Below are 21,247 nucleotides of genomic sequence, written 5' to 3' on the forward strand. Positions count from 1 at the left end.
CAGACCAGTGGTCTGTCAAATGTAATCATTGGTGTATCTCACACCAATGTGAAACCCATTGTCGTAATCAAGTGGCTACATGTAGCCACTTGCGTGTAACCCCGTTACATTTCGAGTGGCTTCGGCGCGGAGCTTTTAGGATTCAAGCCATTCAACGCGAGATAGTGTCGAACAACGCAGGTGGTAAGAACGCCAGAACCTTCCGGTCGATGTTGAAGGTATTTTGCTCAAGCCGATAGCAAGCTGCAAACTCTATACGTTGGAACCGGGCAAACGAGTCAAGAGTGTCGCGGTCAAAGCTAGACAGAGCTAAAAGAGGGCTGCAGCTGTGGGGTTCAACCAGGTCAATACGGGAGGTCGACGGTGGTGCGTTGAGAAGCTCCACGAGTCGAACGTCCGGAGAGAGGGTGAGTAGTGTGTGCTGGACTTGGTCGGTCAGGCTGTTAATGTGAGCTAAAGACGGTGTCGCTCGGGCTGTGAGATCAAGCGCAACAGCAAGCATGGGACATGGAGTAAAGTCGTCGATGACAGGCCTTGCTGTTCCTATATCTTGGCATGGACCAACAGGAGAACGAAGTATCAGCGGTATCTATGAAGATGCCCGCTTCTTAATTATCGGCAGGTCACAAGTTCTCCCGATTAGGTACCGGAGAAGACACACGAGAGTAGTGTCTTTGTAGCCAATTTCTGAGCATGCACTAGTAGCCAAACATACCAGCGATATTTTCAAGTCAGCCATCGTACTAGGCGATTTTTGTGTTACGAAGCCACTATCATCTCTTTTCAAACAAAAGCTATCTAGAGGTTTCCTTCAATTTAAGCAGTCGTGATTATAGCGACATTCGGTGCTGAGAAAATGCTCTAAGAGCCAATTTTTTACTCAGTGATAGTACTGAATGCAGTGTTTCCGCTTGCAATTTGCTCTTCTTCCCTTACTAAACGCACGATACATTCTAAACTTATCCATGAAACATACAAAGCACTTGCTACTTTCACCTGCATCTACACATTTTCTTACGTACTCCTCTTCAGCTTCCTCACTCTTCAACAACTTGTAGACTGCTGCGACAGCAGTTGCCTTGGCACGCAATGCGTGGCGAGGCTGTAGATCCTCCAAACCATCGTGACGGTATAGAGAAATAAGAAAGTGATACACCTGCACTTGACAATTAAATGAACAAACATATTGTAAGGGGCTTTATACGTCCGATTGAGTGGTTTAGATGACTCACCTAGACCTTTTGGCCGATATAAAAAATAAGTATTTGAAGTACTTGATTACAAGTCAATGTATCGTAACAATTCAAGCATTGTCCAATAATCTAACATATTCATCAATATCATTGCCAGCACCCTAAACACCGCCAGAAGCCACAAGCCTAGGTTATGTGGACGCGCAGCAAACAAGACAGTGCTTTCAACGTTTTAATATCGCCAATTGTGTTATACACTATCAATAGAGAGTCAGAAATATTCATCGTCGGAGTGTTCACAAATTTCTGTCTGATTTGTGTTTTCAGAAATATTGCCGTACTTGGACAGAGAAGCTCTCGAATTTATCCCAAGGCTGTACAAGACTGTACTTGCATTGGAGTATTGCCTCATGGATTAAACGGTTTAATTAGAAGGCTGTTTATCCGAGACAGCTTAACCCAGTTTCTTCGCGAAGCATTTATGGGTGAATGGGCTGTAATGTTACCCATGGTCTACAACAAGCAACAACCATGTGTGTGTGTGTGAGGGGGTTATGCCTTCCAGCTATATGGTACAGGAGGCCAGCTGACTCGGATCTACATAGAGTATGATAGAATCAATTGAGGGCGTGTACTTTCATACAATTTTATACGCAATACCATCCATTCGAGCATCGTTTCAGAGAAGTTGCACTGATATAGCAGATTGATGAAATTTCGCGGGCATTTTTGTACGATGGATACGAGGAAACTAGTATGGGTCCCTACCGTGTTGTAAAGGATTCTTAATCCAGAGAACGACTTTGCTGAGTCTAATGCTCTAGGCAGGATTGTTGGCCCTACTGAAGAGCTTAAACTGCTAGAATCGATTTACACGCAGAAGTTTAAAAGAAAAGATACGTTCTTAAAATTTGCTAGTTGCAACTTGGGAAGGTCTGAGGGGAATTACTACTGTGTATACCGGGCCTACTTCTTGGGATTGCGACTGTGCACACGCTGAGCCAGCGTGCTCATATTTTGGGTCGGCGTGAATTAGCTGGAGGCCAGGCGGAAAGATTTACAATGAAAGGGTCAACAGTCTTGTTTTAATTTTCTCATCATTTCCAGCACCAGGGCTTGCTGTTATTTATTACTTTCGATTCCATACGCTAGGAGCTATTTAATGTGGGGCTATTTAACAAGACTCTGTATTAACAGCTCAATATTCCTTCTTGACTCTCCATCCATTTTTGTAAACTAACGTGAGACCCTTCGTGTCAGGGAAGAGGATCTTGGCCAACTTGTTTCGAAACTTATCCAGCTTTGACGTCTTGATAGCGCTTTCAACTTTAGGGACTGATTCATCGAGTATATCCCGGACGAGAAACAGTCTCTGCTCTGAATCTGAGTCTTTGTCTGAGGTTAAACCCTTAGTTTTAGTGAAGAATCCTTGACGAAGTCCGCGGGCCTCACTATTTGCGAGAAGACAACAGATAGCAGAAAAAGCTAAGATCAAGAAACTAAGGTGCATGAGCTTTTTTCCTCGGCGTTGGCTTGTAGGCTTGGACTTGTTTCACTGGTTGGTGTGATAAGAAAATGACAGTAAGGCAATAATGGCGTTTAATCATGCTCTTCCATCGGGCCATGATTACCAACATAATAAACCGCGCAAAAAGGGTAATCAACTGTTCGGTGTTGCACGCTAATACCATAATCTATGGGTACTTCAAAATTCGAAGTCACATTCATTAGTGAACGTGCATCGCCTGTGCAAAATCGTTCTCTTTTTAAATAATCCAATGGAGCCTGTCTAAGATGAGCTTTTATATCGTGATATCCCAGCGTAATTGATAGGATTTTGCTTCCACCGAACCGGTCGACTTGATTTCAATAGAGGTTCTTCATAATACTGGTACAGTTTAACTTTATAATAGAAAAAACCAGTCAAATACGGTTAAAATCAAAGTGGGAACATTTGGTACAAATCGACATCAAACCACGTGCCTACCCCTTCTACGCTGTCTTGCTTTAAAAAAATCAGCTGTTGAAGACAGTAGAGATATTGGAAAGTCTGACGGATCGTCAGATATTTCCACATATTTCCCGATTTGAAATATTTCGTTTGAATCCAACCAATTTCATGAATATGCACCACATCAAGCGCCTTAGCATGTAACTTGCTACGCTTGACAAAAAGTTGTTCTACGGGCTGTATCTGCTTGGTCAATTCCAATAACCGTAACAATTACAGCATGGAGTATAATAACTTAATTCAATTATAGGGCCTTTGAATTCAATTCGGGACAGCAAATTCAAAAAACGTATAGGCTGAACGGTGCACACATCGGTTGGTAGTAGGAAACAATTGATGGTTAGCTAACCCAGATTTCGTAGATAGCCTTACTCTTTCGTACAGGAAAGTGAATCGAAACTTTTTGACCCTCATGTAAACCTACAATGTAGCCTGGAAAACATGAACTTGTAGCGGTATTTACTGAAGAAAACACTGTAGTTTACACTGAAATACTCCAATCTCCTACAATAGTATTTTGAAATACTGAGTAAAGTTGCAGTGTGTAGTTAACCCTCCTACCTTCACTGCGTATTGACGTCAGACAACTGTGGTGGGGTATCGACTTGAAAGGTGAATAAACTGTGTCAGAGACTGTAGATGAAGAACACGACCTCTCACTGGAGTCGTCTACCACTTAACCCGGTAGGTAGAAAACCAATCAGGAAATGATCTTGTAGGCCGCTGTACTAACGGCTCCGCGCTTTAAAAGGTCTTCTCGGATCTCCATCGGCCGTTGTTGTACACTATTTTATAGTCGCTCGTGTCTGGAAGAAGGAATTTGGCCAGCTTGTTGCGGAACTTATCCCACTTTGACGCCTTGAGAGCCACGCTTTCAGCTGTAGTAACCGCTTCGTTTAATGGATTGCGGACACGTATCACTCTTTCTTCGGACTCAGCATCATTGTTTGATGCGAAACGCTTCGACGAGCCTTGACGGAGTGAACGCGCCTCGCTGTTCACGAAAAGAATGGCGACAATCACCAGAAATAAGAAACTGAGTCGCATGATCCTCGCAACTTGATAAAGGGTAGATTGGTGAACTCGTTTCGCTCGTCCGACGGTAGCAGGACGACTTGGAGGTGCTAAGTAGTAAGCGTCTCGCTGCCAGAGAGAAGAGAAATGACTTTCAATACTACGGAACCAATGACTTGCTGGCAGCACGACCAGGGGACTTCCCTGAGGGAAGGACGTTCCCATCTTGCGTGCCTTCATTCCCGCATGCCATCTGTATGTATGGTGCTCTTCCAAGTAATTTGAAACACTGGACCACTCATCTCAAAAGGGACGTTATTAACAGTTATAATTCAGGACCTTACTGGTACACCACTAATCGTAGGGCATGTAGCTCCTCACATTACTGCATCGTTGAAGAGGGAAGCTGTCAGCGCATTAACCAATGCTCTTATGAACTAGGCCTTGGGCGTATATATGGTTCTATAGCTTTTGTTTTTTGCTGTTTTTGTTTTTCGAAATAAGAAAATAGTTATCTCAACGAAACCAAACACATTGCTGTGAAATGACCGGATCCGAAATATAGAGGCAAACCAGTTGGTTCAATGGGCGCAAATAGATTGTGGTCATATTGTATCTGCGTGATAGACGGTTCTTTGATCTCAAGAAGGATTGATACTGTATATAAGGTTACATTTTCTTTTACAAACCCTTTGTACAAAAACCGTTTTTCGTCGATACTAAATTATACCACACGTACAGCACATGATGTGCTGCACATCAGCAAATAAAGTACTTCTAAGTTAAAACATACAAACACATGTTTCAGTGAGCGGCACTGTGTGCAATTTCCTGCCAAACTCGTCGCCTGAAGAACTAAACCCTCTCTCAGATAGCGGAGTACTGGATATATTTATTGCTCTCCATGTACTGATTAAGAAGAAAAAAAAACAGCGTTGGTATTATGTACACTGAGACACAAATAGTTACAGACAACGACGCATAAATCCGGTACCACTGAATGCCATCCTCCATGGAAAACTTACGACCCGTATCACAAGATCTATCCACATCAAATTCACTAAAATGATTATAAAACACGAAACGACAGAGAAAATACCCATAAGCATATGAAATACAAAGACCAAGTCAAATACACGAATGTGATTGGCTGAACAAAAATGATTGTGAATTGCACAACTATATCTGCCGGACTTTGTGTCGGCCGGATTTCTGCGTCTGTATAAACGGTTCGTTAAAAGGTCTCAGATGCTATTCGCACCAATTCACAGGGAGATATGGGGCAGTAATCATTTGTCTTAGCCCCAATCGTAAACATCACGCAATAGAGACACAAATAATTATCAACATTATGAAACAGAGAAAAAAGACTCTCAGATGTAAAACTGACGTAGATATGGGCACGTATTCATTTACCAAGCCTCTATCGTAAACATCACGACAAAACCTAAGCGATGCGATGCAATTAAACGAGCTAAGTCACCACCAATGTTCTGATCGAGGGCAGCACTCCCCGTCCTAGTATAATATAAGAACCCAGTCAAGTCAATATTGTAGATGAAGCGTCATTTTGTGAGGGAGTCGCTAAAGTCATATTGCCAAAAAATACTATAGCAATGTCAGACCTGCAATCTCACCATCCCTGTACCGCTCCTGCAACACAGTACCGTATTTGAGATCTCATACTTTATACCCCATATTCTTGAAGTTGAACTGTTGTAAATCGAACACGAGATGTACATGTACCGACGACTCTATGCACCTCGAGATACCAACCCAAAAGGTTAAGATCATGTTATTATTCTATTCAACTACCAACATCTTGCTCTTCAACCGCTAACGTATCAATGTCTCGACTTGCGTCCACTACATGCCGAACAACAGGAACTTCCTCGAGAAGTCGGTTGAACAGCACCCAATCTGGTTCAGTGTCGGATAGTCTCTGCTCTGCGTCATTTACCTCTCTTAAAGCAGCTTTTTGTTTATTATGATTTTGGCCTTGCAGAAACCACTGGCAACTATAGAAGCCGACAGTGAATTCCACGCCGCTTTCGTCCACATTATAATCTCTTGCCTGGCGCTTTTCTTGTAATGAATGGCCCTCCGCTGCAGCATTCGCCTGATTTATACGCTACGCCTTAAGAGATCTCAAGTGATGAGCTGTAGCATACTTGAATGCGGATTGGTCAAAGCACGATATGTAGTAAGAGATCTCAAATACGGTAAGTACATTAAGATCACAGATGAATTCAAGTCCTGGGTCAAGTCTAGTGAGCTCGAACACTGAACGACGAATTGCTAAAAACATCTCGAGTCGATTGGATTGATGCGCAGACAAGGGTCTAGGCAGGATGACTAAAATACTCTCGAGTCCTTCATATTCAGAATATCTCATCGTCGGATTATAGAAAGTACCTAGTCGTAGGTTTTGCAGCTACAGTAGAAGTGAAATTAGTCTGTAATTGTGAACAAGGTTTTCGAGACGCACGAACACAATTATTCAGGATCAGTTTCTCCGCGCCACTGCTCGACTTTACTTTGCTGCTCATCACTATCATTCCAGCGATCTATGCAAGGACATCGAATACCGTACACACGCGCGGTACGGCCCTACCAATGGCATCTACACAGTTTTTATACTTAGTGTGTTGAAACTCTGGTGTGTTTGGATTCCATTCAAAAGTTGCTTAAAAACCAAAGTTAGGTATTATGTTGAGGCAGCCTGAGGGCACTACTGTTTCTTGTAGAGAAGGTGAGTAGCTAAGCTTAATCACAGCCTTTAACTGCTCAAAAGATCGCGAACTTAGCAGTAGTAGAGACCGCCGGAAGGAATGCCAAGACCACACCCGCCGCCGTACAGACCCGCACCAAACATGTTCCAGTAGCCCAGCGGATAGGCCCAGCCAGGGACGCCACCGCACATGAATCCGAAGCGGTAGGGTCCAAAGCCACCCCAACCTCCCCAGCCGCCCCAGCCACCGAGTCCCCAACCGCCGAAACCTCCACCGAGTCCCCATCCCAAGTGTTCCTTATCGTCGTTCTTGTCGTTGTCGTCCTTGTCGTTGTCGTCCTTGTCGTCGTGGGCTTCCTTCTTGATAATCGCCGCGGCATTAGCAGGAGGGTCGATCTTCTCCGTTTCACCCGTGAGCGTGACACCATCGGGTAATGCGGACGCTTGCACTTGTTCAAGAGCTTCAGTTGGCGTTTTGACGGTAGGATGGTCAGCACCAGCGACAGCGCCGAGAACGGTCATCGTGGCGACGAGGAACGTGAAGAACTTCATGGTTTCGCTGGTGTGACGTTGGCTTGACCGATAGGTTGGTACTCGACTTGCGGTATTGGAGACAAATCCAGTTGTGACCACAACGGCGTTGTGGGTTCGGCTCCGCGGCAAGCTGGTCCTTTCTAAAGGTAGTGGTCTACGTGCGTCATGACATTTCCGCAGCACAGTCGCCGATTCTGAAACGACAAAATGAATGATTGAAGAGGCAGTGATTGAACCACGTTGACACTGTTGTCCGAGATGAAGTGTAAGCTCTAACTTTTTTTACGCTTTTTGGTGTACTCTATTATTTTTTGCGAGATTGAAGATGTCACTAAATCGATTAATGACATTTATCCTTGAATCTTTTTGAGCAAAAACATCTTCATCATGTCGTGGTGCACCATTGAGTCCGACCCCGGTACGTTATTCTCCACCGTCTCCTCCCACCAATCTCCATCCTAACCCTCCCGTTACAGGTGTATTTACTGCCCTTATCGAGGACATTGGCGTCAAAGGCGTGCAGGTGGAGGAGCTCTACACTCTGGACGAGCAGCAGTTCGCCGACCTGTCGCCAGTTTACGGCCTCGTGTTCCTCTTCAAGTACGAATCCAACCACGGAGAGGACGCTGAGCCTCCAGTCTTTGCCACCGAGGACGACGGAATCTTCTTCGCCAAGCAAGTGATCAGCAACGCCTGTGCCACACAAGCCATCCTATCCATCCTACTGAACGCACAAGACGTGGAATTAGGCGAGACGCTGTCGGAATTCAAGGCCTTCACGAGCGATTTTCCATCAGATTTGAAAGGCTTAGCTATCTCTAATAGCGACAAGATTCGTCTGGCTCACAATTCCTTCGCTCGAGCGGAGCCTTTCGTCGTGGAAGAGAGAAAAGCGACGGAGGACGACGATGTGTACCACTTTGTGGCCTACGTGCCTGTGAACGGCAAGGTCTACGAGCTAGACGGACTAAGAGAAGGACCGATCTGTCTTGGAGACGTGCCAGATGCTGAGAACCGCGACTCGTGGCTGCAGGTGGCGTGTCCTGTGATCCAGAAGAGGATCGAGAAGTACTCGGCCACGGAGATCCGCTTTAATCTGCTAGCGCTGGTGAAGAACCGGATACAGACGTACGAAGAGCAGCTTCAAGCGATCATCGAGGCTGGAGGAAGCGAGCAGCAGGCGGCGCAGATCCAAGCGGACCTGGCTGCAGAGCAGCAGAAGCGCGAGAACTGGGCGCTGGAGAACAAGCGACGCAAGCACAACTACATCCCGTTCATCATCCAGCTGCTGAAGACACTTGCTGAAAAGAAACAATTGGAGCCGCTGATCAAACAGCAGCTCGACGCTCGTAATGCCACGGCTGCCAATACCACGAATGCGCAGTAGAAAGCGGACAAAAAAACAGTAACGAGACACGAAATCCACGTTTGTTGGCGTGTTTTAGCTGCAACTTGATAGAGCCGCTTATTGCTGGAGATTGAGACCGCTGTGACGTGTTACTCTAACTGTCTTGGCCTTCCATCTTCTTGTCTAGCAACCGCCACGCAACTGCAGCACCATGTGAATGGTGCCACCTGCAGCCACGTTGTAGTCCTGCAGCGTCTTGTCATCCGCTCTGCTCCACAGCAAACAGGCATTATAGTCAGCAAGTATTACCTCCTTCTCAACACTTGTAGGTGGACGTACAGCTGCTTGCCGCTGTAAATGAGACGGATCTGGTCCACCTGGATGCCCTCTTTCTCCTGCAGCGCCTGCTTCACGTGCAGGATCTATCACAAGCGCGTTATATCGTCAGTATTAACGAGGATATCACCTTTGTAGCCGACTCTGCCGTACCGTGTTGTCCGGCTCAAAGTTGAACGTCTGCTTTCGGCCCGTGAGCGTCTGCAGCGCATCGCACAGACAAGTGTGTCGGTTAGTACAGTGAATGTTCTCGCTGCTCGCAGGTTATAAGAACGGCGCACCTTGATCTGGATCTGCATGGCCCTCGCTTAGTGTATCTGAGCTCTGAGAGTTTGGCGGTATGAGAACAAATGACTTGCTGATCAAAAGCCAACGATTGCTAAGCAACTTATGCTTTTGACTTTACGTTGCTCTTGAAAGGTTTAAGTTGCGCATAGACCCGCATCCGAAAATGGCATTATCTTGATTCCTCTTGACGGCGCCATGTTCTCGCTGTTCTGGGGGCTGTGGAACTATTTATTCAGCAAAGCGGAGCTGCACCTGCTCATCGTAGGACTCGACGATGCAGGCAAAACGGTAGGTAAGTGCGGTGGGCTGGTGATAGCGTAGCTGTGAGGATACAAACTGATACTTTCATGTCGGCAGACGCTATTGGAACAGCTTAAAGGCATTTTCGGCAAGAAGCCAGGCATTCCGCTGGACAAGATCCCGCCCACAGTGGGTCTTAACAGTACGTCGCTTGAATGGAAAGTTGTGGAGGAGGAAAACGCTTGACATGATGTTTCCCATGCAGTCGCTAGAGTTGATATCCGACGGTCGAGGGTCATTTTCTGGGACCTTGGAGGACAGGTGCGGTTGCTAGAGGACAGCAAGCTATTGACACTGGGTTTAAGAGGACTCTAAATGTCTTAATTTGGTGCTGGCAGGAGCGACTTCGTGCGATCTGGAACAAATATTACAGCGAGAGTCATGGCATCGTATTCGTGATCGACTCGGCCAATGAGGGACGGTTTCGGGAAGCCAAGGAGACATTGCGTACGTGACCGCAGTGATGTGAAGTGGAGATACAATACTGACAAGTGCTGTGATGTGTGGCGTTGCAGACGCAATGCTGTCGAATTCGGAGCTGTCGGGGGTGCCGTTGCTAGTGCTTGCCAACAAGATGGACTTGGATAACGCACGAACTGTGAACCACATTTCTGGCATGTTGGACTTGGAAGGACATCAAGGCGCGGTTGCAAGCTACCCCATCTGTGCATTGACAAGGTCAGTTCAGCTGTATCAAGCCGCTTTAGACTTTTACTGTCTTTGACGTGGTTACTATCGATGCAGCGAGGGCATCGAAGGCGCGATGAATTGGCTGGTGGACGCTGTAAAAGCCAGCGATCGATATTACGAGAAGGCAGCCGCTGGCAGCACGTGAGTTAGTGTACACAGCATTATAGATGTAGTGCCGCTGACATGCTCTCAGCAGCACACAAGCTTCAATTAGGACAGCGGGCCCATGCTCATTTCTCATCAAATACAGATATTCCGCCCACCGCACGCTTGGCATCGTAAAAGTCTGTCTCTATGCAATGGGGGTAATGAACACCCTTTCCTTCGCTTAAATCCCAGCCTCTACTCGTCTACAGGTTACGCATACGCGCCAGAGTGCTGAGCTCCACGAGCGAGTGGCCCGTTCGGAGAGCCATCTCCTCGGCTGTCTCGTGCTTGGAGAGAGCGTCAAACGTAGCCTTGACGACAGTGAAAGGGTTGCGCTGGCCGTGGGTCTTGGACACGATGTCCGTGATGCCGAAGCAGTCGAGCACACAAGCCACAGTGTCACTCACCGTGAGTCCCTTGTCCTTGGGTGCCGGACGCAGGAACAACGTACAGCTGTTCCACTTGCCACGCACCTCGTGGTACAGCGTGCGGTCGTCGAAGCGATCGATGTACGTGAAGCGCTTCATGGCGAGCTTAGTGCCACGCTCAATAGCGATAGGCGGCGACGAGCCCTTGCCCACGGCGTAGCCGGCAACGCCGCGCATGTTGCCCACGACAACGAGCGCGCGGAAGTTGACGATACGCTCCTGCGTCGTGACCTTCTGCACCTGGTCGACGTGTACGATCTGGCGTAGCAGGCCCATCCGGCCGAGGTTGATCTCGCCCTCCTCGTCGTCATCGGCGAACTCCATTTCTTCGCCTTCCTTGTTCATGGCGCGCATATCGCGAAGAATGCCAGCGTCGGGCGTGAGGTACTGGCCAGGCTGGTCCGGATCGGCGAGAGTGATGCCGTCCTTCTTGAACTCGTCCAAGAGGCGGCGACGTACCTTGCCGCGGTTCTCGGGGGACACGACCATGAAGCGGCTCTTCTTAGCGGCCTCAGGCATGATCTGGCGGCGCGGCATCGAGTCCCGACGGTCCTTGTCAATGATCTTATCGGCGCCCTCGTCAAAATCATCGTCCGAAATACGCCAATCGTCCTCCGACGAGAAGCACGCCACCTGCAGCTTAGCAGCGACGTTGCGGCCCTGCTGACGAGCCACCGAGCCAGCACCAGATCGCACGGCGAAGCGCTGCAGCATCCTAACTCACTCGACGATACTATCACATATTCAGAAACATCCATAGAGTTCTATTAGCCGCAGCAATAGCCATCCAGGCAGCACCGCATGCACCTTACCAGTAGATAACCCCAACGAATGAGTGGCAGAACCTGCGGCTCCCCAAAGCCGTCCAAAATCCCGTAAAAATCGATTGTTTTTCGATACAAAATTCACAAATGATCGAATTTCACAGGTGAAATCGAAGACCATCACTCCTGCGGCTTTGCGCCGTTTCCGCATTGATCGGATGCGGCTGTCCGTACTCTAGGCAGCGTCCATGGCGTCCCCAGGCGACGTACAGGGCGCTTCTACAGGCTCCAGATGCACCAGAGCAGACTGTACATCGCTGCGTGAGGAGCTGGAGCTGCTGCGCGGCGACCTGCTGGAGATCGAGGGCGAGAATGAGCAGCTCCATGACCAGCTGGCGACACTACAGTCCGATGCCAGCTCGCGCGAGCTGCAGACACAGCAGAAGCTGGTGGAAAAGGAAAATGCGATCGCCCACTTGAGCGAGACCGTGGCTGGGCTTACGACGCAGCTACAACAGCAGCTCGAGCTGCACAGCGAGAAAACTACAGCAAGTGCGCCTGATAAGCCTGCTACCAAGCCTGTAGAGCAAGATTTTGAGGCTTTAAAGACGCAAAACGAGGCGTTAGAGATTAAATTAAAGGAATTACAAGCACAACTGGAGAGAGAAGCCACTGCTGGCTTAAAGGCGCAGCGACAAGTGGCCCAAGTGGCCGAGGAGAGCAAGGATGAACGCAGTGAGCTCTATACAGCGCTAAAGGAGAACGAAATACTGCGAGATGAGGCAGTGGAACTGCAAGAAGCAGTGAAGAATATGACGATACAGATAAAGGAGTATCAAGTGTCGATCATTGCCATGCAGGACCAACTTGAGGCCTACCGCGACGCGGTGGATGAGCAAACGTTGGAGATTACGCAGCTGCATACAAAAGTGGAAGAATTAGAGCACGAGAAATTGAGTGTGGAAGCCAAACTCATCGAGATGGACGAGCGAGAGAGCGATGTAGACGCTCTGATGAGCGACGTGAAGGCCAAGTTCGAGATGGAGAAGGCCGTGCTCATTGCAGAGCTGGATGAGCTCAAGCGGAAGTTGAAGCAGCAGCGAATGTTAAATGAACAGCAGCAACAACAGGTTCAGGAAAGCAAAAAGCTGTTGAAAGACGAAGAGGAGGAAGACATGGTTCGTGGTAGTGCAGGTGCTGGCATGGAAGACCTCGAAAGGCAGCTTGAAATGCTGCAAGAGCTGCGTGTCCGAGATAAAAGCACCATTTCAGAGCTGAATCAGCGCATTTTGCAACAGCAGAGCGATCTGGAGAGCCTAGCTGAGCACTTAAACGTTGATGCTGTCGTTGAAAGTGCAGTTGAGACTGCGGCACAAAGGCAGAAAGCCAAGTTTGACAGTCTTGAACACGAGAATGCAACGCTGAAGAGGCGTTTGAAGGAGCAGCGTGAGCTGACACAGGATCTTGAGCTGCGGCAAGGTATCGTAGAGAAGCAGCTGGTGGAAGCGGAGGAGTGGAATGCCAAGTACGAACAGCAAGCTGGACTGGAGGATGTGGTGAAGTATCAGAAGAAGCTGCGCGCGCAGCTAGAGCAGCAGCAGAAGATGAATGTCAAGTTACGCCAAGACCTCAATGATCAGGTGGAGGCAGCGGGGAAGCTCCATGTGGCGTTTGAGCGGTTGAAGACAGAAGTAGGCAAACCCGACAGCTTCGAGTACGATGATGTTGCTATTGCTGACCATTTAAAGGGTCAATTGGCGATCAATGGTGCTGTGATGAAGCAGATGGAGGTCCAAATCCAAGAGCTTGAGGCTGAACGACTACGATTCCTAAAAAAACTGAGAGATCAAGCGCGGCTAACCGGTTATAAACTGTATGAACAGCATGGCTTGACAACGGAACAGTGGAGCGCGGTAGAAGAGTTTATTGATCGCGTCAAGCAGACGCCGGAGGTTGCTAAGCGGCTTCTTGAGACTAATTGCGAACTGGTGGGAACACGTGATGGAGACCAGTTAGCACGGCTCGCGCAGGAGCAACAGGATACTATCGATGAACTGGAGAGGAAGCTTGACGTCAGGTGTGAGGAAAACGCACTTTTGTTGAAGGATATTGAGCGACTTCAAAGTGAGTTGGAAGAAGCGCAGTCTCACCCGCCAGTATTAGCAGAGCCACAACCAACCACTGGTCCAGATGATGGTAGGGGTGAACTTATACGTGCCCTCGATGCCGCAAAGACGAAGTCGCAACGACAAGAAGGTGTAATTTACCATTTACGTGCAGAAATTGCGTCCCTGCGCAAGGAGCGTGAGCAGAAGGATGGCAAGAAGGATGTATCGCCTCCCAGTGCGTCTGAGAACGTGGATTGCCTACAGGATGCGTCACGTCATAGACTTGCAAGCGAGCCTCACAGCCAAGCATACGCAGGAACACAAACGTCTCCCTGCGCAGATGAAAAGAAGTCAAAGACGTCTGTTCAAATTAAACCTGAGGACGATAATGACGTGTCACTGCCAGCTGAAGAGGAAACGTGCAGTCACGTTGTGGGAAGCAAGGAAGCTGCTCCGAAACACACCGATGCAGCAAGTAAGCAGCTACCAGCAGAACAAACCCACTCCAGCACGCATCTAGAATCAAAACCTGGAGAAGACCGGAGCGATCATGCTGATAATATTGCCTTGGTCGTAGCCAAGGCAATTGAAGCCCAATTTGCAATTCTTCAAGCTCAAACCGGCTCGGGGTTTTCATCCAAGGCATCTGCTACTCTGCCCAATATCGAAGCAAAGGTCAAGCCTGCTTCTCCCAAGAAGTCGTCCGTTCAAACGCATGTTCCGAAGACAGATACTTTGTCCGTCTCTGTAGTATCTCCGCGATCACCTGGGGCTCGAAAGACTGTCGACAATATGGCGTTTGAAAGCGAGGACGAAATGATGCAGCAAGTTGATTTCTTACGGGAACTGAACGTGTGTCTGGATGAGTTAGTGACAACGGAGGCACGTAACGAGGAGCTCCAAGAGCAATTACATCAACATGAAGAGGTGTTCCAGTCTCTGATGGATCAGCACACAGTCTTGTACCAGCATTTTTTCCAGATGCACGCGCAATACACGAACGCTGAGATTCGCCTTCGCGGTGAGCTGGACCAGATAGCAGAAGAAAACAAAGACTACAAGCTCAAGTGTGAGCGGTATGAAGCTGGGTTGCATTTACTCGGCGTGCAAAACCAGCAGATCCCCGCAATGACCAGCGACTCACTTATCAGTGGGAATGAAGCGCAGTTGCGCTCCGAAGTGATTGAGCTAACTCGAAAAGTTGCTGCGTTTGAAGTGAATGAAGCGCGACTCAAACGGAAATACCACCAACTGCATAACGAATGGCTTGGTACCACAGAGCATAACAAACTGCTCCAACGTGAGTGGAGCGAAATGGAGAGGACGCTCAAGTATCGAGTTTTGTACCTTGAAACGTGGAAACAGGGCGCTGACGAGATGATTGAACGCATGGAGAAGACTCTGGAGAAGAGCGTGCTGCGCGAGTTTGCTGACAAGCAGCAACGCGTGATGGCTGATGTTCTCAAGAAGTACAATGTGTTAAGCGAATCGTACGCGAAGATGCATGGCACGTACTTAGATATGTACGACCTGCCAGCTCAACTGAGCCGCGCACAGCACAGTCTGATGGTACTGCAGGCAGAAAAGAGCGCTAAGAAGAGTACAGGAGCCGTAGGGTGTGACCCTGGAGTTCTTCATGATCGGATAGCTCAACTAGAAGGCGAGTTACAAGCGCAAATGGAGCGTGTGAAAGAGCTCGAAGACGCTAAGTGGAAAAATATTCTCGACGACGAGTTAGTGCACTCTTCTCCGCTCGAGGGAGACGATAATGAGCTTCGAGATGAGAATAAACTACTGTACGAGAGGATTAACGAGGTGGAGCAACTTTATGAAAGTCTCGCGCTTGAGTGCGCCAAGTACAAGGACATCGCTTCGCTTGCCGCGTCTCAAGCGAACACACTGACGAAACGAGCAGCTCAGGAGCAGGGCAATCGTGAACAACAAGAAGAACAGCTGCGTGAACTGATGGCTGCGTCGGAAGACCACGCGATTGTCGGCGAGCTCCAGCATCAGTTGATGCAGATTAGGGCGACGTATCAGCAGTTCCTGGTACAATACGACCTGGTCACAGAAACGCAGCAGCAGACACTGCTGAAAAACCAACGACTTGAGCTGGAGATGGAGAAAAAAGCCCAGGAACTGTCTGCGATTCGAGAGAAGTCAAGCGATCGAGTGCAAATTCTGGAGAATGCGATAGCGCAAGTCAAAGAGCGGGACTGGACAGCTCGGAATACCAAATGGGAGGCTTTCCGGAAGCGATTGGATGCTCTGGAAGATGAAATACAAGTCGAGCAGCAACGTCGCAAACAACTTGAGAAAGACCTGGAGGACAAACAAGCGCAACTACCGCTGCTGGACCTCAAACAACGAGGTAATCAAAGTGAGGTAGGTCGGTTAAAGAGTCGAGTGGATGTGTTGGAAACACGAGAACGTTTGCTCATGGGACAGCTTGAGGCTGCCACGAAGGCAACGGGGTCGAAGGAGAGGGAAATCCGGCTGCAAGCTGAGCTTAGCGAGACCAAGGCACTGAATGAAGACCTCATGCGTCAGCTGGAGGCGATCCAAGCTCGCGTCTCGGAGCTGCTGCGGTTAAATGGAGGCCTGGAAGCGGAGAAGCGTGAACTAAGATGCAAGTACGAGGATCTAGAGCTGGACTTGCAGTATGCACGTACAGGGATCGCAGGTGGGGAGAGACGACACCACGATAACCAGCGGGACGACTCTAGTCACTCCCCTTTGATGCGGCAGAAGGTGGGTCTGTACGAGAAGGATCAGGCGGAGCTACAGCAGGCTGCTCAAGTAACAATTGCGAGCTTGAAGCAGCTCGTTGAAGAGAAGAATGCGCTCATCAATGAGTATCAGAGAAAGCTGGCAATTGTGCGAGCGTCAACTGCCAAAGATAAAGCGCAGGATCGACTAGAGACAACGCAGCTCAACAAAAAACTGTATGAAGAGAACCAACGGATGATCGCGCAGCTCAAGGAAGCGATGAGTACTATAAGCAGTATGGAGAGATCAGGCAAGAGCAAACAGGCTTTACAAGCAGCTCAAGAACGCCACGACCATGCTTTACAAGAGTGGAAACAAGCCGAGATAGCGTTGGAAGGTGCAAAACAGTCGATCCGCGAGTTGCAGATGGAGCGCGAAGTCCTGAGAAACGAGAGAGACCTCGCTGAAGCTCGTGCTGGGGAGGCATTGGAGGAAATCGTGCTGCTGAAGGAGAAAGTGGTGGAGTGTGAGAAGCACAGCCAAAAGTTGGAGCACCAGGTTGCGTTTATTAAGCGTGATTTAGTGAAGAAGGAGGAAAAGCTCAAGGCGCTACGAGACGCAATCATTAAGCTGAAGGAAGAGTTTCTGAAGGCTGAAGATCGTCATGCTATTGAGCTCGTGAAGGTGCAACACGCGATGAATCAGGACCTGAGTGCTAGGAAGCGGAAAGAGAAGGAACGTCGCGAGGAAGAAGAGGACGAATGGAGAGAGGAGAAGACGCGGTTGCAGAGTCAAGTGCAGATTCTGCAAGAGAAGCTAGCATTACTCAAGAAAAAGCACGATCAACAAACGAGGCGAAAGAAGAAAGCTGAAAGTGAGGAGAAGGAGGAGAAAGACAGCAGTTCAGAGGTGGAAATGCAGATATTGAAGGGTGAAGTCGAGCGTCTGAAGCGGTCGCTGAAGGAAAAAGTGGTCAGTGAAGCGAGGGCAGTAGAAGAGTTGGAGAAGAAGATTAAGATCCTGCAGGCTCAGAACCTCGCGCTGCGTGAGGCTTCGACTCACGCACCAGCGGTCCCGACGGAAGTTGATGCGAAGGCGAAACGCGAGCAGCTTGAGAGTGAGCGGAAGCTTCAACGTCGTGTGGATATCTTGATGCTTCGGCTCAAAGAGAAGCAGGCGGATGGGAGCAGCAAAGACAGCGAACTGGAACGTTGTAACGAACGAATAGCGAAGTTGGAGGCCGATTTGCAGTCGCAACAAGCAAAGAATGAGAAGGAGCGTCTGGCTCATTCAACCGCTGCACCTGTAGTCTCCTCATCAGTGAAGCAGCAGTTGGAAGAACTGGAGCGCCAGAATACCTTCCTCCAGGAAACTTTGGCGTTGAAGCGGAAGGAATGGGAGGACTCGTTTACCGCCCAAATGGAGAAGTACGAAGCGCAGTTACAGCGTCTACGCCGTCGACTCGTTCAGCATGGTATACCCTCGACTGACGATGCAGACACAAGTGAGCATGAGCCTCAGTCGAGACTGCAACGAGAAGAACAGCGTTATCTCGTGGAGCAGGAAGTGAGAGAAGAACTCCTGGCTGTAGGTGAAGAGCTGCGTAGTAAAGAGCAGGATATGGTGACGAAAGACACCAAGATACTCGAATTGGAGCTCGAGGTCGAAAGCTTCCGGCTTGAATACAAGCGGCTGCAGCGGAATAGCCAGCATGGTGATGGTCTGCATGGTAGCGATGATACGTCGAAGCAGCGTCGCGGTAAAGGTGTTGGTCGTGGATCTTCATGGGCGACTCAGGAACGACTCGAGCTCGAGGAAGTGATTGAGAACATGAAGAAAGTGATCGAGAAACTGCGTGCGGAGAACGAGAAGCTGAAAAAGGCAGCGGAGAAGCAGGTGTCGATATCTCCTGAGCGAGTGGAGGCTATGCGACGCAAGCTGAAGGAGCAGAAAGAAGTTCGAGAACGACTGGACGCTCAGCTGGAGAAATTGCAGCTTGAGAACGGCGAGTTGAAGAAGGACAAGCTGAAACTTCAGCAGAAACTCCGTGCCAAGACATCGTCTTCTAAATTAAAGAGCGAGAGTACTGCATTAGAGCTTCAACTCAAGGAGAAGGAGCGACTATTGCTGCAGTCGGAGAAGGAGCTGGCAGAGTTGCGACATCGAGTGCTTCAGTTGGAACTGCAACTTGAACGTGACGCCAATGTCGAAGATGAGACACAAATGCAACATGAACAGGAAGAACGCATCAAAGAGCTAGAAACCCAAGTGCTCGAGCTGGAGGACGAAAACACGAAGCTAACCAATGAATTGGCGGCGTTCGACGAAGACTTCTTCGAGGAGATCGAAGATCTGAAGTACAAATACGCACAAGCTGTCCGTGACAAGCGCCAACTAGAGAAAAGACTTGCACGCAGTGACGGAATTTCCCCCAAATCGACATCTTCGCGACGTAGCAGAAGCTAAGGGAACTTATGTATATTAAAAACTGTAATAAATGAACCACTTTTGAGCTTTAAAAGGATTGTAGAAGAAAGTTCAGCTTTCAGCTTTGTGTGAAGCACACAATTTAGTGTTGCTTTTAAGTGCAGGTGTAAACGGTTACCCATGGTTACGCTCTTCAAACCATAACCACCCATTGCGACTCAGATTCTGAGTCTGTATTTTCCAGCTCATCCATCATAATCCAAGTGTCCGTCGACAGCAAGAGCGTAATTATACCCATGGCGAAGCTGGAAGAGCAGGAGGCTGCGACCCCAGAGGTCGCGGACGACGTCACGATGGCGGATGCTGAGCACAGCGGAGAGATGGTGTCCACCGAGAACAAAAGCAAGAAGAAAAAGAAGAAGAACAAAAAGAAGAAAAGCAAGAGCTCGACTTCCTCTGGCTCCAAGCTCCCGCCGTTCCGCGGCGTCCAGGGCTTCACAGACAGCTACGTGGCTGTGGGTCAGACAGAGCCGCCTACGATCCCCATCGAGAAGCTCTTCCCGGATGGTCACTACCCCGTTGGCGAGATCCAGGACCACCCAGGCGACTTTAACACGTTCCGCACCACGAGCGAGGAGAAGCGCGCACTGGAACGTGCCCAGGAGGACCTGTACGAGACCGTACGACACGCAGCTGAAGTGCATCGCCACGTGCGCAAGTTCGCACAGAGTCTCATGAAGCCTGGCATCAAGCTCGTCGACATGTGCACGCAGCTCGAGAACAAGAACCGAGAGCTCGTAGTCGAGGCCGGCTTTGCTGTAAGTTTATTTATTATTATTATTATATTTATTTTACTAACTTAATTATTGCAGCGCGGCATTGGCTTCCCCACGGGCTGCTCGCTGAACCATGTGGCGGCTCACTACACGCCGAACTCTGGTGACGACACGGTGCTATCCTACGGAGACGTTATGAAGGTGGACTTTGGCACGCAGATCAACGGACGCATCATCGACAGTGCGTGGACTGTGGCGTTCGATGCGCAATTTGATCCCCTACTGGAGGCTGCCAAGGCTGCGACTGAGGCGGGTATCGCTAACGCCGGTATCGACGCTCGTCTTGGTGAGATCGGTGGTGCTATTCAAGAAGTGATGGAGTCGTTCGAGGTCACAATCGACGGCAAAACGTACCCGGTCAAGTGTATCCGTAACCTCAACGGCCACTCCATTGGTCCGTACCAGATCCACGGTGGTAAGAGCGTTCCTATCGTCAAGACCGAGGACCAGACCAAGATGGAGGAAGGGGAGATCTTTGCCATTGAGACGTTCAATACAACTGGTCGTGGGTATGTGGTGGAGGACGGAGAGTGCTCGCACTACGCCAAGGCGTTTGACGCGCCTCACGTGCCGCTGCGTCTGCCTCGCGCAAAAAAATTGTTGGGCCACATCACGCGTACTTTCGGCACGCTGCCGTGGTGCCGTCGATGGATCGAGCGTGAGGACGGTGGCTCGGCTACTATTAATCCGAAGGGTGCTAAACAGGAGAAGTACCTCATGGCTCTGAAGAACCTGGTGGACACCGGCATCGTTACGGCCTACCCGCCGCTTGTGGACGTTAAGGGCAGCTACACGGCGCAGTACGAACACACGATCATCCTGCGTCCGACGTGCAAGGAGGTTGTGTCTCGTGGCGACGACTACTAAGATTCGACTGGACTTGTACGTGTAGTTCCTGCTAGTGCTACGTCGCAGACCTCGTTGGCGCTTTGAACGTTACGCATCGCTTGTACACAGGTTGAAAGTGCTTGCAAATTGATTTTTTTTTCCCTTCATTTCGGAAACGTGGTTAATTTATGGGTTACTTTCTCCAAGTTTTGTTTTGTAAATATTTGGTTGGGAATATTTTTACCATCCTCTTCGTAAGTATACGCTTGTATCAAACATCAACTGTGTCAACGTGGTTCAATCACTGCCTCTTCAATCATTCATTTTGTCGTTTCAGAATCGGCGACTGTGCTGCGGAAATGTCATGACGCACGTAGACCACTACCTTTAGAAAGGACCAGCTTGCCGCGGAGCCGAACCCACAACGCCGTTGTGGTCACAACTGGATTTGTCTCCAATACCGCAAGTCGAGTACCAACCTATCGGTCAAGCCAACGTCACACCAGCGAAACCATGAAGTTCTTCACGTTCCTCGTCGCCACGATGACCGTTCTC

At 49.1% G+C, this 21,247-nt stretch overlaps 8 protein-coding genes across 10 annotated transcripts; 4 read left to right on the plus strand and 4 right to left on the minus strand.

The window, feature by feature from the left end:
* Nucleotides 1-3,948: 3,948 nt before the first annotated feature.
* On the minus strand, nt 3,949-4,251 carry PPTG_15734 (hypothetical protein; the record flags this gene model as incomplete). Its single annotated transcript, XM_008913035.1, has 1 exon — nt 3,949-4,251. One exon carries the CDS (start codon nt 4,249-4,251, stop codon nt 3,949-3,951), a length of 303 nt encoding a protein of 100 aa, XP_008911283.1.
* Nucleotides 4,252-7,021: 2,770 nt separating this feature from the next.
* Nucleotides 7,022-7,501, minus strand: PPTG_15735 (hypothetical protein; the record flags this gene model as incomplete). The annotated part of the gene is made up of 1 exon (XM_008913036.1): nt 7,022-7,501. One exon carries the CDS (start codon nt 7,499-7,501, stop codon nt 7,022-7,024), a length of 480 nt encoding a protein of 159 aa, XP_008911284.1.
* Nucleotides 7,502-7,783: 282 nt separating this feature from the next.
* Nucleotides 7,784-9,523, minus strand: PPTG_15737. 2 transcript variants are annotated; one of them, XM_008913037.1, is made up of 4 exons: nt 9,449-9,523; nt 9,321-9,368; nt 9,171-9,253; nt 7,784-9,099 (listed from the first exon to the last, which is right to left on the minus strand). In XM_008913037.1, the coding sequence occupies exons 1-4, from the start codon at nt 9,464-9,466 to the stop codon at nt 9,015-9,017; spliced, it is 234 nt and encodes a 77-aa protein (XP_008911285.1). In that variant the 5' UTR covers nt 9,467-9,523; the 3' UTR covers nt 7,784-9,014. The 2 variants fall into 2 exon arrangements, with proteins under 2 accessions (XP_008911285.1, XP_008911286.1); XM_008913038.1 differs by having other exon boundaries at nt 7,784-9,253.
* On the plus strand, nt 7,838-9,075 carry PPTG_15736 (hypothetical protein). The gene is made up of 2 exons (XM_008913039.1): nt 7,838-7,901; nt 7,960-9,075. The coding sequence occupies exons 1-2, from the start codon at nt 7,871-7,873 to the stop codon at nt 8,868-8,870; spliced, it is 942 nt and encodes a 313-aa protein (XP_008911287.1). The 5' UTR covers nt 7,838-7,870; the 3' UTR covers nt 8,871-9,075.
* Nucleotides 9,524-9,543: 20 nt separating the features above from the next.
* PPTG_15738 lies at nt 9,544-10,726 on the plus strand. Of its 2 annotated transcripts, XM_008913040.1 has the most exons (6): nt 9,544-9,743; nt 9,813-9,897; nt 9,961-10,016; nt 10,094-10,202; nt 10,271-10,433; nt 10,500-10,726. In XM_008913040.1, the coding sequence occupies exons 1-6, from the start codon at nt 9,651-9,653 to the stop codon at nt 10,588-10,590; spliced, it is 597 nt and encodes a 198-aa protein (XP_008911288.1). In that variant the 5' UTR covers nt 9,544-9,650; the 3' UTR covers nt 10,591-10,726. The 2 variants fall into 2 exon arrangements, with proteins under 2 accessions (XP_008911288.1, XP_008911289.1); XM_008913041.1 differs by having other exon boundaries at nt 10,271-10,726.
* On the minus strand, nt 10,573-11,938 carry PPTG_15739 (hypothetical protein). The gene is made up of 2 exons (XM_008913042.1): nt 11,833-11,938; nt 10,573-11,753 (listed from the first exon to the last, which is right to left on the minus strand). Exon 2 carries the CDS (start codon nt 11,732-11,734, stop codon nt 10,796-10,798), a length of 939 nt encoding a protein of 312 aa, XP_008911290.1. The 5' UTR covers nt 11,735-11,753; nt 11,833-11,938; the 3' UTR covers nt 10,573-10,795.
* Nucleotides 11,939-11,952: 14 nt separating this feature from the next.
* On the plus strand, nt 11,953-19,115 carry PPTG_15740 (hypothetical protein). Its single transcript, XM_008913043.1, has one exon. It carries the CDS (start codon nt 12,033-12,035, stop codon nt 19,065-19,067), a length of 7,035 nt encoding a protein of 2,344 aa, XP_008911291.1. The 5' UTR covers nt 11,953-12,032; the 3' UTR covers nt 19,068-19,115.
* A 120-nt stretch (nt 19,116-19,235) lies between these two features.
* On the plus strand, nt 19,236-20,919 carry PPTG_15741 (methionine aminopeptidase, type II). The gene is made up of 2 exons (XM_008913044.1): nt 19,236-19,846; nt 19,901-20,919. Exons 1-2 carry the CDS (start codon nt 19,325-19,327, stop codon nt 20,729-20,731), a joined length of 1,353 nt encoding a protein of 450 aa, XP_008911292.1. The 5' UTR covers nt 19,236-19,324; the 3' UTR covers nt 20,732-20,919.
* Nucleotides 20,920-21,247: the final 328 nt, after the last annotated feature.

The sequence above is a fragment of the Phytophthora parasitica genome (genome assembly GCF_000247585.1).
Source record: "Phytophthora parasitica INRA-310 unplaced genomic scaffold supercont2.51, whole genome shotgun sequence".
In the NCBI taxonomy this organism is placed as follows: Eukaryota; Oomycota; class Peronosporomycetes; order Peronosporales; family Peronosporaceae; genus Phytophthora; species Phytophthora nicotianae.